The sequence below is a fragment of the Amphiura filiformis genome, chromosome 19 (assembly GCF_039555335.1).
Source record: "Amphiura filiformis chromosome 19, Afil_fr2py, whole genome shotgun sequence".
Lineage (NCBI taxonomy): Eukaryota > Metazoa > Echinodermata > Ophiuroidea > Amphilepidida > Amphiuridae > Amphiura > Amphiura filiformis.
The window spans coordinates 27,889,942-27,907,748 of record NC_092646.1 but is presented as its reverse complement, the minus strand read 5'-3'; the positions used below and the strand labels follow the sequence as shown (position 1 = coordinate 27,907,748).

Here is a 17,807-nt window from a genome sequence, read left to right as displayed (position 1 = left end):
ACTCTTGGAAATTTGTTTTAACTCAAAACTTTTTTCCACAAGTAATAACAATAATAATGGTTACCCATTGATTCTTGGAAATTCATCGACTCTAAGGGCCGCTACAGACTCCCAAGTATTCGACGTAGAATATTTTATATAACATATCTATGTTATTTAATCTAGTCCCATTCTATTTCCAGAAATATACAAGTTCTAACGAATGTTTGATGATGTAAAATCGATAACATGTTACGTAGAATATCTGGTAGAAATTTATTATCAACTTTACGTCATCAAACATTCGTTAGAACTTAAACATTACTGGAAATAGAATAGGAATAGATAAAATAACGCAGATATGTTACATCGAATATACTATGTCGAATAAAAAGTCTGTAGGGCTAGGGCTACTTACAAATTTTTTTCCAAGAGTCGATAAACTCTTGGGACAAATCCTAATAGCATTTAGTGAATACTAAATATTGTTTTCCTTATAGCAATAGTGGATATTACATTGATCTCTAACCACTAAACACCACCCTACTTACTTTCTGCCTGATGCAGTAGCCCATCTTGCTTGTCTTGATGCTTTGGCTTCCCTAAGTCTATCCCCCTGAGTTAACACCCCTGACCTATCCTCACTGTCAACATACAATCTACATACAAAGTCCCTACAATAACACAATGTACTAATGTATGACAAAACTATTAAAATATTAAATTTTGTAAACAGCAATCTACTTTTTCAATTTCTATGTACTGTGTACATCATGATGCTTTGATCATACAAGACATGTTGCATCAACGCCACGCAATTCTACCAAGGTTCAAGTTGGGATCACCATACTTTTGAGTCCTATCATAACTAGTTTAAACCACTTCCGTAATTAATTTGATCTTGCAGACCAGTAACATTACAGGGTGGCCTGGGTAGTTCCTCATCCACGCCAGTAAGATACACAATCCGAGAAGCGTTTACTGTATTTGGCCCTCTATTGACGGAAACACAGATGTACCAGAGCGGGAGATTTAATTTGGAATTCAATACTCATGATTGTGTATTGAAAATCACTATTGTGTACAATACCCGGGAACAATTCTGTATAGCACACAATAAATAATGGATGGAACCCCTGACCTCGGGACACTGCAGTTTTACATTGGGGACACCGCAGTAATGGCAAAGTTGGATCAGTGTATACTTTAAGTGAAGTGCAATGACTGATAATGATGCACTCTAGTTTGTGTACTTACTTCATACCACCTGTTGTTGCAGACCTAACTTTTCTTGATCCTTTGAGAAGCCTGAGTTTATCTCCTTGGGTCATCACTACAGATGAACTGTGGCTGGTCCTGAGTTTGTATTGACTACTATCATAACGAGGGTCCTGTAAACAGACAAATCAACAAATGAATAGTTTGCAACTGAATTTTAAAATTTCATGAAACTAGCACTGCAACCAACCTATTTTTCCTCCAGCCAGAGGGATCAGGCTAGGGCTAATTTCAACCATCATGGCTGTCACTATAGAACTGAGTCGCTCCAGCGAAGAAATGATGTTTCTTAAGGCAAATTTAGTACAAATCTCTATGGGGATTTATTTGGTGGTGTGAGATCTGCAATGGTAGGGTAGGTTGGCTATTACAGTTTTTGGCAAGGTTCTTTGACGGTCCGCCGATTTGGTGTTGTTTACAGCGTAAACATGTCATCATCATTCGCCAATCAAGCTGCATAGAATCGCATGGCCCAGTTCTTTTTATGCGATAATTAGGAAGAGCAGTCAAACGCTGCTGAAAGACCTTGCTAAATACTATATATCAATATTTGAAAGAAAATACATGTACTATTTTCTTTTTTTTTAATGTTTTTGACTTCATGGGTCATGATGTCAAGATAATTTTATACAAATAAAAATATTTACGGGGATTGGGGATTCACATAAAAGTATAAAACTGATGATAGTTGACTAAATTATATAAAATCCATCAATTTCAACAAACAATTTGCATTAAAACAGGTGTATATGACAAGCATGTAACAAGTTTTTGTCATGGCCTCACAATATCAATCAATTCTACCAGTGCCTCTTCCAACCATTTTAAAAACCCAACAATGTGGTATGGTACGTGGCAGCTAACCCTACTCCAAATGGCAGCTACTTCTATTAACAAATCCAAGACTCACTATGAACCACAATGGCCTCATCCCAATGGCATAGTTCAATAACCTCAATTAAACAATCATAGTGCAAAATTTGACCTCAAGTTGCAGAGTATGAGTTTTGGTACCCACATTTTCAAAGTTCATTCAATGAATGTACAAATGTATTGGGGTTAAAGAACTGTGCCCCTGATAGATGAGCATGTTGTGGATCCTAGTGACTGTTTATTCCTCACTTGTAACATTATCCAGCAACTTTCCATGAAATTACTCTATAAGTGGACATTTTTGCGGAGCAATAATGTTTGCTTTTCGCCATGAACACAGCTACCGCCAAAATAAAAACACACAGAGATTTGTTATTTCATGCATTGGTCTATGTACAAAAACCTCGAGTCACAAATTTAAGAACAAGGTAAGTAGTTAAAAATCGACAATGAGCAAAAGGTCCAAAAATTACTACTTCTACAAAACTCTAAACCAAATTGACTTCTCAGTGTCATTGGAGAAGCTATGTAACAATCTTGTGACCGACCTAGCGGGACAGCAAACAATGCAACTGTGTAATCTCATAGGTAAACTAACGATGGTAACCTGATGCAATGTTTGTCTGTGCCTTCTGGAAACTCAGACTGATAATTCACCTGTAATGATATGGGCTACTTTTATAACCATCATACAGGGTGTCCCAGAAAAAATTACCGGGCGAATGAATTTGGACGTAAATCGAGAAATAGACATCAGAATCCAAAATTCTAAACATCAGCGTGTAGCCTATCTTATTCTGCATCTTATACGCTAATTTGACTGGAATCGGTTGACTGATCGCGAAGAAATGAGCGATTACAAAACACATCCGTCAATTCACTTCATTCCAAGTTTGAAAGAAAGATATTTCAACACAATGCACACTAGTGGTTAACTGTCAATGGGATTCATATTTTGTTCTGTGAAATCCTTTTCGTTCTTTTTAAACAATCTGTTTCTTGCAAAACATTTAATTAGGTTTTGTTAAAATTTGAAATACTGAAAATTGAAGCTTGCATGTAAGATGATGCTCGGTACTTGTAAATATAATTTTTCGTTATAATATTGATATAAATGTTGCATAAAGAATTATTGCATAAAGAATTCCAGCTGGCTTAAAAAAATCTCACACACATTAATGTTTTTGGAATGTTTCCAAGAAATGTAAATGCAAAGTTTAAATCTGTTAAAACTTCAACATTAATGTTGCATGGTATCAAAAATCACACGTAAAGCTGTAAGCACATGATCATTGTTATTCTTGGCTAAAATGTTCTTTGGAAAGTTAAAATATAACATATTTGCACAACATAAAGAATTGAAGTTGGAAAGCTTCCAATGGCAGAAATCAAAGTTTTCTCGGACAAACTGTTATTCATCTTCAGTGAAAGCATGAATGACATAACACCGTCCGATTATAAAATAAATAATGTGGACTAACTAAATTTAATGAGATACTCAAACTTTAGAAAGCGGTGAGCGAGTAAGAAGAACGCGCCTGTTGATCAAACTTGGAATGAACGGAATTGATGCACTCATTATGTAATCGTTCATTTCTTCGCAACCAGTCAACCGAATCAAATAAAATTTTTGTATGTGATGCACAACAAAATGAGCTATGCGCTACATTTTAAACTTTTTGATTCTGATGTCTAATTCTCGACTTACATTCAATTTTATTAGCTCGGTAATTTTTTCTGGGACACCCTGTACACTACGATCCACAACATGCTCATCTATCAAGGCACAGTTCTTTAACCCCAATACATTTGTACATTCACTGAATGACCTTTGAAAATTTGGGTTCAAAAACTCATACTCTGCAACTTGAGGTCAAATTTTGCACACTGAGTGTTTAATTGAGGTTATTGAACTATGCCATTGGGATGAGGCCGTTGTGGTCCATAGTGATATTACACCTGTAATGATATGGGCTACTTTTATAACCATCATATTAAATGTGAGAAAAATACTGGTTATTGAACCAATTTTCTGACAGCACCTACATGTAGGATTAAAATCTCTGTGCTGGAATTTGCAATTACGAGAAACATTGCCTTTATGAACATACTTGTCTTTTTAGCTGGGGTAAATTTTGTCATATTGAACCCATGTCAAACACATTTGCCTGTTAATTATCAAACAGAATTCACTAATTGAAAATGGCTGCCATCACAACTCCAACTCAAACTGTGATGTTATATCTCAACATCAATGTAATACCAAATTTCTTGCATCTATCTGTAATGGTATGTGAAAATTAAACCTCTTGAAATTTTCCCACTGTGCAGCAAATTTTGGCAATCACCTCAACTATGCTCTTAAATTTCTCTACAAAAAAAGTCTGCAGGACATTGTTTTCACATTTCTAAGTATTAGCCTGTTCCTAAAGTAACATCACCAGATGGAATGACTCTTGAGGCATGTTTGACATGATTGAATGTACTATTTTAAGTCTTCCACACTTTTTATTATCAAGTCTGGTTTGTGGAATGAGGTCAATGAACATGCCAAGAAATAGTCACAACAACGAGAACATACAGCTAGGATATGTGCCAAAACCTTGGACATTTACAACACACTACATGTAGGATCCACAACATGCTCATCCATCAAGGCACGGTTCTTTAACCCCAATACATTTTGCACATTCCTTGAATGACTTTTGAAAATTTGGGTACAAAAACTCATACTTGAGGTCAAATTTTGGACATGCTTGTTTAATTGAGGTTATTGAACTATGCCATTGAGATGAGGCCATTTACAACATGCGTCATAGTCTATCTCCTGTCCTAGTTACATGCGTTGCCAAGATTTGATTTTCTTTTGCAAACAGCGCATCCTCATCCTTGGTATACAATATTGACTATATTGGTTTTGTCAAGAGGAGCTTGCAGACAGAATTGGATTTACTATAACCCCAATTTTAAGTTTGGAAATAAAATTTCAAATCTAGCTCATGCCTTTATCAATGATAATAATATTCTAGTTCTTTCTTGTTTGTTTGTTTATTTGTTAATGTTGTTGTTTGTTTGTTTCTGTTTAAACATTTCTTCTTAAGTCAAGAAGCAAGCACAGAAAAAAGAAAGAAAAAAAAAGCAATTTATAGTGTGCTACACACAGGCACAATGCCTAGACGTTGATCCACAAGCCTCAGCATACTTTACAAATTTCAAACTTGGACCAAAATATGTTGGAATGCAACTCATAAGGATTATTATAAATTCTTATACTTTAAAGACTACCAGGGCTTACGATATAGAAATTGAACAAAATGATATCGCTTTCATTTTCTTCTCCTAAGGCTATTGAAACTTGATGTTGAGTTTAGCGTCCCATTTTTTTCAGCTCATAATGAGGCAACTATTTCATTATTCATTATTTTCAAGGTTTCATTATCAGCGGCCTAATGCTTATGCACTTTTTTCATTCTAATTGGGTATCGCCAGTCGCAATATAATGTCACAAACACACATAAACATTTATAAAAGTATAATTATCTTGCTTTTTGTTTTTCCAGTTTTAAAACAAACTAAATGTATTCCGAAGTATACCGTCCATGCCAGTCTTCTTCACTCCAATTTGTACTAACCTCTCCGTATACATTGAGGATAGGGGAAATTTGGATTGGGGTGGGGGGATTGACTCATTAAATACAAAAATAACAATCATGCAGAACATTATGAAATAGATTTTTGGCGCCAATTTTTCAAAACTTGGTCTTTCCTAGTTAAATTATTTACAACATCAACAATCTGGTAAAAACATTTTGGCTAGGTTGATTTCTAGTCTACCCTGGTATCCCAAAGGTAAATTGAAATAATTGGATAGAGCAAGGGTCAAAACCCTGTATATTTTTAATGCTAAAATATTTAGATGGATTCATCAAATAGTTCTCAAGGCTTTCTATAGTTTTTGAAGTGTTCAAATACAAAAAAAAAGGGTTTAAAAATTTTGCAGAACAAATTTTCTTTCTGGTTTAGTAGTAATTTGCAAAATAATGAATTATTTTCAGATTTTACATCTCAAAAGCGGCACAAAATTCATAACGCGGGCGGTGGACGCTAAACTCAGAATCAAGTTTCAAGTGCCTAACCTCTTCTGAATTCTATCTTTCAGATATTCTCTTGTATGTGAAAAGTCCAACCATATCATTTTGAAATTCCAACCATATCCGATCGTTTGTATTTATATCTGTAACTACTGACATTTACTGATACCATATCTACAATATTGATGATGAATACTTTCAACAAACAATGCCAATATGCACTCAGTGAACCAAAGCGTCTGAATCCGGCAGCACTGTTATGTTCACCTTAAATTTTTATTTGCTTTTCAACTAGGCCTACATGCCCTCTATTTGAACTTCCTCATTTCACATATTTTCATGTTTTGCAACTGATATTTAAACTTTTAAAGCTATAATGCACCATTTTATAACAAGAAATTGGTTGATTTTTTTCAAACGTGACTTTTTTGGCATATTTGTAATGTTAACACATGTCCCAACTTCACCAAAATGGAATCAGTGAGTTTGTCAAGTCAACAGAGCAATTTTGACATAATGTCTGTAAATGTCACACTCACACATCAAGTGCCTCATAGAACTCCGTTCTTTTTCTGCGTACTAGCCATAGGCTTCAACATAAAAAGTCAAAAGTTTGAGATATTTTCTCAAAATATCAAGAGTTATCTCAAGAACCACTGAACCAATACCAGGCTTGCTTGTACTCATTTTAAAGCATTTTTCATGCTGATTCCAAATATGGTCATGAAAATTTACAATTCTAATTTTTTTTTAAAATTTTAATGAAAATTTGGAACCTTTCGTCTGCAGTCGACACCCACGCGGAGTGGGTGAAACAGCCAAAATAGCCAGTGGGATTTGTTTCACTTTTCTTTGTTATTTCAGCTTAATGGACAGACACCTTTCCAGACAGTTATAAGATGAAAATCATACAAACTTCACTGCAATTCCAACCAAAAATAGCAATGCTTGCTTCAAGAATCACTGGATACAAACTGGCTTATGTTGGCATTTGTGTTAATGCTTTTTTCACATTACCAAAACAGTAGCAGGTCTATTGACATTTGCTGACCTTTACTTTAGTGAAAAAGTTGAAAATGCTGAAAAAAAAGCTGACAAACAGCATAATAAAATTGGGGTAAAGTAGATCGAATTGTACTGAAAATTTTTAAGACACATAAAATTGAGCACAAAAAAAATTCTGAAATTGGCTAAAATGCTCAAAAGTTTCAGGTCTGCATTTGTATAAAAAAATATGTAAATGTTTGGATCTTATGAGGAGCACAGACTAACGTAACACGTACTGTTCATGTTTTGTTGGATACCATTTAATATAATTAACATGTTACTATGTAACATTAACGGTTTCAGTTTCTGTTTTATTCCAAATATGTGATCTGATCCACTCAGGCCAAAGTCGGAAATGTTGACAATTGAGTTATTACCACTACCAACTTGCTCAGTACCTACACTTACTGATCTTGAATCCCAAGGTCTCTTGAATACCTGGTTGCAATGTTACAAACCTTTTGAATGACCATTTTCTTATGTTTTTTTTCCTCCTCTCTTTTTGAATATATTTCACTTTCATTATTGCCAACTTTAGCATGACTGGATCAGACCTGGTCACATGTCCTTTTTTTTTTTTTTTTTTGTGTTTACACAAACTTGAGCTTATAGCACAGGAATGAAACAAGAGCGATAACCGCACCATGTGGCTTTGGCAGTATATTGTGGTAGGCCTATACCACTGTCATCATTGCATTTAAATTTCAGCTCAATTGAAGCATTTTGAAAACTTGACATTTGACCCCTTTATTGGCCCTTAATGATCTTAAATGAATTTTAAAATATTTTAAACATGTTTAGAATGTCATAAGGGTCATTGCGTTTAAATTTCAGCTCAATCGGAGCATTTTGGAAAACTTGACCTTTGACCCCTTTATGTCCCCTTAATGACCTTAAATGAATCTTAAAATGTTTTTAAAATTTTTAGAATGTCATAAGGATCATTGCATATAAATTTCAGCTTGATTGGAGCATTTTGAAAAACTTGACCTTTGACCCCTTTATGACCCCTTAATGACCTTAAATGAATTAAAAAATATTTTTCAAATGTTTACAATGTCATAAGAATCATTGCATTTAAATTTCAGCTCAATTGGAGCATTTTGAAAACCTTGACCTTTGACCCCTTTATGACCCCTTTATGACCCCTTAATGACCTGAAATAAATGTTTAAATGTTTTAAACATGCTTAGAATGTCATAAGGATCATTGCATTTAAATTTGAGCTCAATCGAGCATTTTCGGTTAAAATGACCTTTTTTGACCCCTGTGACCCCAGGATGACCTCTGACGTTTGGAAATATTTTTATTATATTCTTTATGTTTTCCTCTTTCATATGACACCACTGTGGGGTCATACCTTTAATGGCATTTAGAGATATGTCCATTTCAGACCAAATGGTTAGTCAGTTAGTAAGCTAGTAAGTAAGTAAGCTAGTAAGTAAGTAAGCTAGTAAGCTAGTAAGTAAGTAAGCTAGTAACATTCACTCATATAGGCTGATACCATTTCATGGTTCAGCAAAAAGCACAGACATAATTTCCTGAAACTGCTTTAACATTTCCTGAAAATGTGTATAATTTCCCTATACCTTGTACAGGGAAGATCCCACCAAATTTCCTGAAATCAGGAAATTTCCTAAAAATTTATATCCCTGATAACAGATTTTATCTACACAGGAAGTATCTATGGATGTATTTAATGATAATGCATACTTTTTTACCATAATATGTCATTTAATGATTCACCTTCCTTGTTGGTGTAAAAACAAAAACATCCTGTAATGTTTCTATAGTTTTACGCAATTCAAACCACAACATACCAAATACCTAAGAAGATGCTGCCTTTACTAAACCTGAAAATTTACACTTTTTTTACACTAAATTTACACTATTTTTTTGAATAAAAGTACTTACTCTGAAATTAGAATAAAAAATCTATGGTATCTATCATACAGGAAATACAATGATGTTGAAATATCGATGTCAATTCAATCTTTAGACATCAAATCATGAGCTGATCAAATTAAATTAATAATTTCACAGTGCGATTCATCGAATGTAGTTTGATCTCAGGTATCCATGGTATAATTCACACCATGCCTCAAAATTCAAATTTTCAAGGGCACATATTTTAAGGCCAGTGAGCATAGGGCACCAAGGTCACTATGTTCTAAAGAATACTTTGAAATAAATTGTGGGGCACCAAGGTCAAGTCTAAAGGCAATAGAGGCCATTACCTTTGTGGCCTCTGTGAATTTCACGGCCTGATTCACACCCACTACCTGTGACATCACTTTTCGCCAACTCTGTCCCTTCATCAAGTATGCTGTTTTGTTGAGTTACCTTCTAAAACTGCTATCCTAGCTACACAATGTTAGAAACATCTTTTTGTTCATAGTTCTAGGGAAGATAATACTTACCCTGTAGGATTTTTCGTTGTCGTTGATGGCGATTTCACCCACACCACTGAGTATATTTGACACCCCTTGTCGATTATTGAGACCATCTTTGGTCTTCTTTCTGTGAATGTCACCCTGCACCCACATGCTAGCCTGTTTCCTGTAAGGGAAATAGAAATACATGCAATGTAAGATAGGGTTGAATCAAGGAGGTTGAAGTAGAAGAGTATGGACCATGACAAACAATATGGAGAACCCACCATATTACCACAATAAGGATTACAGGACAGGCTGGACCATAGCAAACATTAGGGGAACTTCCCCATATTGGATTGTCATAATGAGGAATTGAAGGTCAAAGCAAGGTTAGAATTGCAAACACAATGGGAACTTCTCCATATTGGATTGTCAGAATGATGATTTGAAGGTCAAAGCAAGGAGGTTAGAATAGGAGAGTCTGGACCAAAGCAAACACTATGGGAACTTCCCCATATTGGATTGTCACAACTACGATTTGGGGGTCAAATCAAGGAGGTTAGAATACATGTAGGAGAGTATAGACCATGGCAAACACTATGGGAGACCCACCATATTGGATTGTCACATTTAGGATTTGGGGACCGATATGGTGTATCACTGTGTCATTTTTCAGCAACTGCCAAAAATTATATGATCTTCACACATAATCTCTCTTCTAGACATAAATCAGTTGCTAAGTTGGCTTGATGTGATTAATTACAACTCACTTGCAAACAAACTACACAGATGAAAAGACTATTGTTCAAATATTTTTCCTTGGCATTTTTTGCATGAAAACATGATTAAAAAAAAACCAAATTTCAATGAAAAAATAAAATGCATTTAAACTGTTCCGAAAACAAAATGCTCTTGCCATTTACACAAAGTTGCTTTTTTTTAGCCTTTTATCATACTCAATTGGAAGTTCTTGTCATTGCTATTTGTAGCAGTAATCAATACGAAAGGACTATTTATAAATCAATTTAAGGTGCAGCTATATGCAGACATCGTTCACAATCAATCCATCAGCCTGCTATAAATGTATCTTTTTGTGTAAACAATATTGCCAATCATCACTGCTATAAATCGGAACAACCTAACAGTGTTTTGTTTCCGTTTGGGGATTAAACAAATATATATGAATTTGATATAATTTTGCTTTTATGGATCAATTGGTTTTGAGAGGGTATGCTGACAATAGTATTTTGCAAGTAGGTCAAGTCATGCTCAGTTATTATTATCTTTTTCAACCAAGACATTGCTCTGCCATTTTAGAGGTGTTGAAGCGGTTCAGTTTTCAGTACCCTGTTCAAATTCTTGGCAAATCTTAAGCTGTATTGATTTGATATTAATATACATACATATAGATGATGTGACTTCTGACGTCAATGCCTGACAGTATGCGCACGCATCATCACAATTTCCTTTGTTTTTTGCCTGGCAGTATGCGCGTGCATCATATTTTGTTCGGGGCTCGTGTTTTTAAAACTCCCGCCACATCACAATAAGACTATTAAACAGTGTAGTGGTTGCATGGGGTTCATTCAAGCATAAAGATGATACCAGTCCCTTGCCTTTGTTGATAAACATTGAGGTCACCTCATACATTAAACCTCAGCGAATGCAATCTATCTAACACAACGTCATGGGTGCATGAGAGATATCCTACAACCTTGGCGGAAATTCGCTGCCACACCTGCACGTTCTGGTGTTAAAAGCACGCAATCGGAGCCAAATATGCGATAGTTCCGTATTATTTTGTATAATAGTTGCAAAGGTACATTCAGCTTACACTCGCCCCTTCCCCACCACCCATTTTTATTGTTGGGAGACTGTAATGTAAAAATGATGATGATTTTGTCCAAATCGACATTGCAATAGGGGAGCGGGGCAGGATGTTGGCCAATTAAAGCTCAGGTGTGGCAACATTTTTCGCCAAGGTTGTAGTATAATAGACTTTATTAAGCATCTGGTAGGTTACAACATGTAAACACAGACAAAGAGCTATAATGGGCTATTCTATTTAAAATCCACAACCCTGTGGAAGATTTTGAAAATACCTTATCTAGGGGGAGTATGAATTTTAATTAGAATGAACACTTTAGCAGCTCCATTTGAAACTCACCCTCCCTCAAGAGTTTCAGGTTGAATCTTTCTCAGAGGGTGTATGAAATTCTAATAGAGCTACCTAATATGTTCATTCCATTTGAAATTCATACTCCCTCTGTGGAAGATATTTCCAAAATCTTCCACAGGGGTAGTGTGGGTATTAAATGGAATAGCCCATTGTGCCAGCTGCAGCCTGGCAGCACCAGAGTGAAGTGAGTGCGACAATTTTTTTTTCACTTGATTTTGTTATCCACTTACTCCTCTAGGTAGTTCTGTTGTGGTCCTATGACTGATCCCGGCCGACATATCCGTATCCATGCAATGACTTCTGCTGCTGTAAACCTATAATGCTTCATCATATAGCACCCAATTAATGTGCCTGTTCTGCCAAGACCAGCTGTAATGTAAATTAAAAGGATGCAAAATCAACACTTAAAACATCTGCATATTTTACACACACATAATTTTTTTTAATGTGACAAAACATCTTAAAATCATTATACTCCACACCACAAGTTGAAACTTTACACTTTAATAAAAAAATGTTTGAATAAATTCTTGAAGAGGTTCAATTGGTAGAAACTCAATTTAAATACAATTTACAAATTACAATTTGACTAATAACCAAGGGGATTATGAAGTTTTTTGAACATAAACATTTTTGGGTTTCATTCGTTCAATTTGTTCTTTCAGCCCACAAAATAAAAGAATGAGGACAAACCATTTAACCCATAATAATCCAATCCAAATCTTTACTCTAAAGCAGTATTCAGACTTTTTATTGTACGTAAAATATTGTATGTAACATATACACGTTATTTAATCTATTGCCATTCTATTTCCAGTAATGTTTAAGTTCTAACGAATGTTTGATGATGTAAAATCGATAATATATTTCTGCTAGATATTATATGTAACATATTATCGATTTTTCGTCATCAATCATTCGTTAGAACTTAAACATTACTGGAAATAGAATGGCAATAGATTAAATAACGTATATATGTTACATACAATATTGTACGTCTAATACTCGGAGTCTGTGGAGCGCTTAAAGCTAGCCTTGTCCACAACCTTTAAGGTGGTAATAATAACTAATATTTACTAAAATCTTGTAGCAAAATTGAAATGCATGCCATACATTTGATTTATATCTAGGTGTATGTACATAATCCCAACATTGTAACATGAAAAATGAAATAGCAAGCAAAAGAAAAATTAGAGGTGACGACGATGATGATGATATGAACAACTGTCATTGAACTATTCCAGTTGAAACCCATACACCTGCTAGAAGATACGACCTTAATGTCCGAACACAGGGAGTGTAAATTTCAAATGGGGTTGACCTGAATGGGTGACTCCTCCAATTCTACACACCCCCTGAGTGGCAGATTAAGGTCATGTCATTATTTGGTATATGGATTTCAACTGGAATAGTCCAATTTCAGTTCATTGAGTGCCTCTTGAAATCAATATAATATGTAGCACACGTTCAATCAGTGCATTTGATGAAATGTATTCAGCAATTACACCAAACAATATCAACTGCAGCTGCTGTTCTATATGGCATTGACACTGATGAGCATTATTATGATATGATGAGATGCGGGCATGAACATTATGGAGTCTATCAATTCAATTTCCCTATTTTGCAGAATATATTACAACTTTCCAAGCTGGCTGGTTATGAGAAATTGACAAATTAAAGATTGAAAAATAATATAAGGACAATTGTAGCTTAGTGCTTAGAAGGTCAAAATTAAATCTCTATTTAGAGTAACATATTTATACATTCAGGTATCATTCCCTACCTTTGCAGTGCACAGCAAGAGCACCATCAGCCCCTTCAGCTATCGACAAAAATTTCTGTACAATTGCGTCGCTAGGCACACTGCCGTCGATGAAGAACAGGTCGTAGTGATCAAAGCCCGCGTCGGTAAACCGCCTCGCATCGTAGATCTTCTTGTTAAGCCTCACGATGGTGGTGATGTGATTTTTTCGGAAGTATGGAAAGTACGCTTCAGGCGCGTGTAATGGATAACCTGAATGCAATGTTAAATGGAAGAAAAGATCATCTGGATCATTGAAAGTCATCTGTTCGACATGATGGATGTGATCAAGGTTACAGATTGTGCCTGAAACTATAATAACCCTATCATGAGCATATGATTTCATTTAATTTCAAAACATAAGAAAACATAGGTGATTGAAAACTAAAGCAACACCAGATTGAGTTGATAACTTTGTTTTGATAAATCTGATGTGACAACAAAGATGAAACTCACCTTTTGTCCAAAACAATGTTAAATAATTAAAAAAGTCTTGAAATAAAAACAACCCTGAAATCAAAAACCGCTGAAAAGTAAAATTGTTTAAAAAAGACACCAAATGTTAAGTGCTGCCTGATGCAAATGAAAACTTAGAGCTGCAGCAGCATGGCATATACATTAGAAGAGACAGCTAATAGGGGAGAATTGCCACACTTGCTCAAAACAAATGTGTGCTGCACGTTGCTCATCACCCCTTGATCGCAAGTATTATGTGATAATATAGGCTCAGGAGATCTGCTGGCCAATGGTACATGTATAAGACCATCAAAAGGACAGAAAAGAGTGTCAGCATATTTTTCCATCCAGGATTTTGTTATCCAAGTTTGGTAAAATAAAGCTAGTTGATGCTTATATTAGTAATTCAATGCAGAAACACAAATACGATTGCCTTAAATTCTAACTCTGATAATATATCAAATCTGCTTTCAAACCTTTGCTGAGAAATACAGCTTTAGTCTTCAAAACAATATGTATAGTTCAAATATTGCAAATGGACTATCTGTTCTCATTATTTTGAAATCGAACAAATTTAATATTCTACAACTGTCAAAGAGAAAGAAGGACACAGCTTCACCTTTCATTAGTATTGGATTTTCACTCTAAGCTTACCATTTTCAATTTTGCTCTTGGCATGTGGCCCGCTGAAAGCTAAAAACTTGTTTGGCAGGATCCAGTTGAAATCCCCGTTTTCAACTCTCTGTTACGAGAAAAATAACAAAAACAATATAAGAATATTAAAAATATAGTTCAAAATAAACTAGATACACTGTGTGAAACGTTAGTGTAAATCTTTTAAGGGCTTTTGACTGATGTTTCGCATCTGAAATGGCGGTTTAAAAAAAGCCCTCAAATGCAGTTCACAGGAAAGAAAATATTACATCCTAAAGTATTTGAAAATATAGGTCACAACACTCTAGCCTATTCTTAAGTAAGCTTTAAGGTCCGTTCATACCATGTCACAAGTGCTTTGCGATGCGTTGCCGATAAATCAATTACTTTTCGCCGCAACTCACCGCATTTCCAAGTTAAAATGTATTTAACTTTATGGCGATATCGCAATGCAGTATTTTCAGTACGTTGCAGTTCGGCATCGCACCGCAATGCAATTGCGGCATAGAATATGAACGGACCTTAACACTCCGATTATTTACCTGTGGACCAAAATAGATTGATTTTTTTCTTTTTTTAATTATGAAATTTATTTGACAGACTTTAATCAAACATTCACATGTCTCATGAAAAGATACTTTTATTTTTAAAACAGAACAAAAACAACAAAACAGAAAACAAAATTGAAAATTAGTTATCCATGTATGCAAGAAAATTGAGGATGACACATGTGTACCATAATTTAAATTACCTCTAATTCACTTAAATTTGATCAAATACATTCCCCCCAATTTCTTCCCTTCTCTTTTGCAGTAAACATGCCAAAATGCTTGCAGGTAAAAACAATGCACACACTTAGTCTTCATTCAAGACTTAGCAACTACACATTTAATAACAAAAAACAAACCAGGTATTTGTTAAAGACTAAGCAGTCACAGACCCAGCCAATTTTTGGAATCGTGTTCCGAAACGAATTCCCGATTACGGAAGGCATCTTGTTCTTCAAACATAAACCCCAAGGTGTTTGACTGCCATTGTGTATCTTCAATCACAAGTGCTCTGTAGCTTAAAGATATCGCTTTCAGTTCAGACATAAAGTCTACAGGCTGATTAGTGCTGTACTAGTGCAAGAACGTTCAACTACTGATGGCTGCATGTATCGGAAAAATTCTGAATTGAAATTACAAGTTTTAAAAATGCCTGAATCATGAAAGTGTATTTTTATACAGTAGTCACCATGATTTGGTCACTATATGATAACATCAACGCTACAATCCAAACCAGCACATGCTGGTGTTAAAAACACGCAATCGGAGCTAAATGTGTGATAGTTCTGCATTATCTTTGCATAGTTGCAAATGCATGTTCAGCGTACTCTTCCCCTTCCCCACCCCCATTTTTCAATGTTGGAAGACAATGTTATGTAGAAATGATGACGATTTTGTCCAAATCAACATTGCAATAGGGGAACGGGGTAGGATGTTGGCCAATTAACGCTCTGGTGTGGCAACATTTGTCGCCAGGATTGTAGTTCATGATGATATAGTGTTCTACCCCATCATTAACATACCCTCAGTCAGATCGACATGTGTAAATCACAGGAGAAGAACAGCACTCTCTTGCTCTTTATATTGATGTGCGTGCTCTGTTACGCGTAAAACAGGGTCACGCTAGTTTCATGTGATATGCTACGCGGATTGGTTATTGATTGTAGCCAATGAGGTGTCAATGTTCCATAGGTTTTAATGACGTGATTCAAACGGCCAATCCCCCATTCCATTTACGATACGTGTAAGTGCAAAAAAGTACACATAACAAATGCCGTTCTTCTTGGCAAGCAAGTGTAGAAAGTCTACAATGTATTTTAATACAAGGCAGCAATTGTAGTTATCACTTTCTTGCCCTGGGATTTAAATCCCACTAGAGGCGTCTAACTAACTACAACATACCACATGAAACATAGTTTGGCACATTATTTTACTTTACCAAATTGGTGCCAAGAAGGTGCAGTGAAAATCTAACTGGATTAGGAGATTTGGATTTCCAATGATTATATTTTAACTTTCGTTTTTTTCATTTTAATGCTCTACCCTGTTTTAATTAAGTATGTTAACATTTTAATTGCACTCTGATGTGTTACTTTCGTGAATATGAATAATTATATCAAACGAGCAACTATGCTGCTGAAGACCCGTCTAAATTTATTATTCACAATTTATATTTTTAATATTGAGCATAATCTGATGAGCAATTTTAAAATTACTTCTGCTTTGCTGTGAAAATGTTACCCTCCTCTTTGGGTTTTATCAGCTCAGGCAAGACAAAAGCAAATCAATACATAATTGAGCTAAATTGCATTTAAAATCCACACTACCCCTGTGGAAGATTTTGGAAATATCTTCCACAGGGGGAGTATGAATTTCAAATGGAATGAACACATTAGAAGCACCATTTGAAATTCACCCTCCCTTAGTGAAAGATTCAGGTTGAATCTTTCTCAGATGGTGTATGAAATTCAAATGGAGCAGCCTAATGTGTTCATTCCATTTGAAATTGATACTCCCCCTGTGAAAGATATTTCCAAAATCTTCCACAGGGGTAGTGTGGATTTTAAATGGAATAGCCCAGGTTTCCAAGAACAATTTGGCCATTGCTCCAAACCAGTCATTTTTTTTTTGTGCTGAACCATGAAATGGTATCAGCCTATAACAGTTATGTTACTTGCTTACTAACTAGCTTACTAATTTACTAACCAACCTTTTGGTCTGAAATGGTCATATCTTGAAATGCCACAAAGGTATGACCCCAAGTGGTGTCAAATGATTTTTTAAGGGGGGGGTGAGGTGGAGTACTCAAATCCAATGCGTTGTCATTCTTACGAAGAAATTTACTGGGAGAGGGTAGCATCTAGGTGGTGAGTTTAGCTACCCTTTTCGAGTAACATCTGTGTGATAAGGCACCCTTTTCCCCCATTTTTGATACCATAAACGAGATACTTGCATATCACACCCAGCCATGAAAAAAGACCAATTTCCCTTGTTTTTTCTTCTTTTTTTTTACACTGGTGATAT

At 35.3% G+C, this 17,807-nt stretch overlaps 1 protein-coding gene across 9 annotated transcripts in view; it reads right to left on the bottom strand.

The window, feature by feature from the left end:
* Positions 1-17,807, bottom strand: part of LOC140141132 (dual specificity protein phosphatase CDC14AB-like) — a 130,524-nt gene that overhangs the window by 34,260 nt on the left and 78,457 nt on the right. For all 9 annotated transcript variants that reach the window (XM_072162928.1, XM_072162921.1, XM_072162924.1 and 6 more), the window contains exons 7-11: positions 14,737-14,824; positions 13,609-13,839; positions 12,053-12,191; positions 9,689-9,827; positions 1,237-1,370 (exon numbers count right to left, since the gene is read on the bottom strand). In XM_072162928.1, the coding sequence (XP_072019029.1) occupies positions 1,237-1,370; positions 9,689-9,827; positions 12,053-12,191; positions 13,609-13,839; positions 14,737-14,824 (731 nt within the window). The remainder of the gene's footprint in view (positions 1-1,236; positions 1,371-9,688; positions 9,828-12,052; positions 12,192-13,608; positions 13,840-14,736; positions 14,825-17,807) is intronic.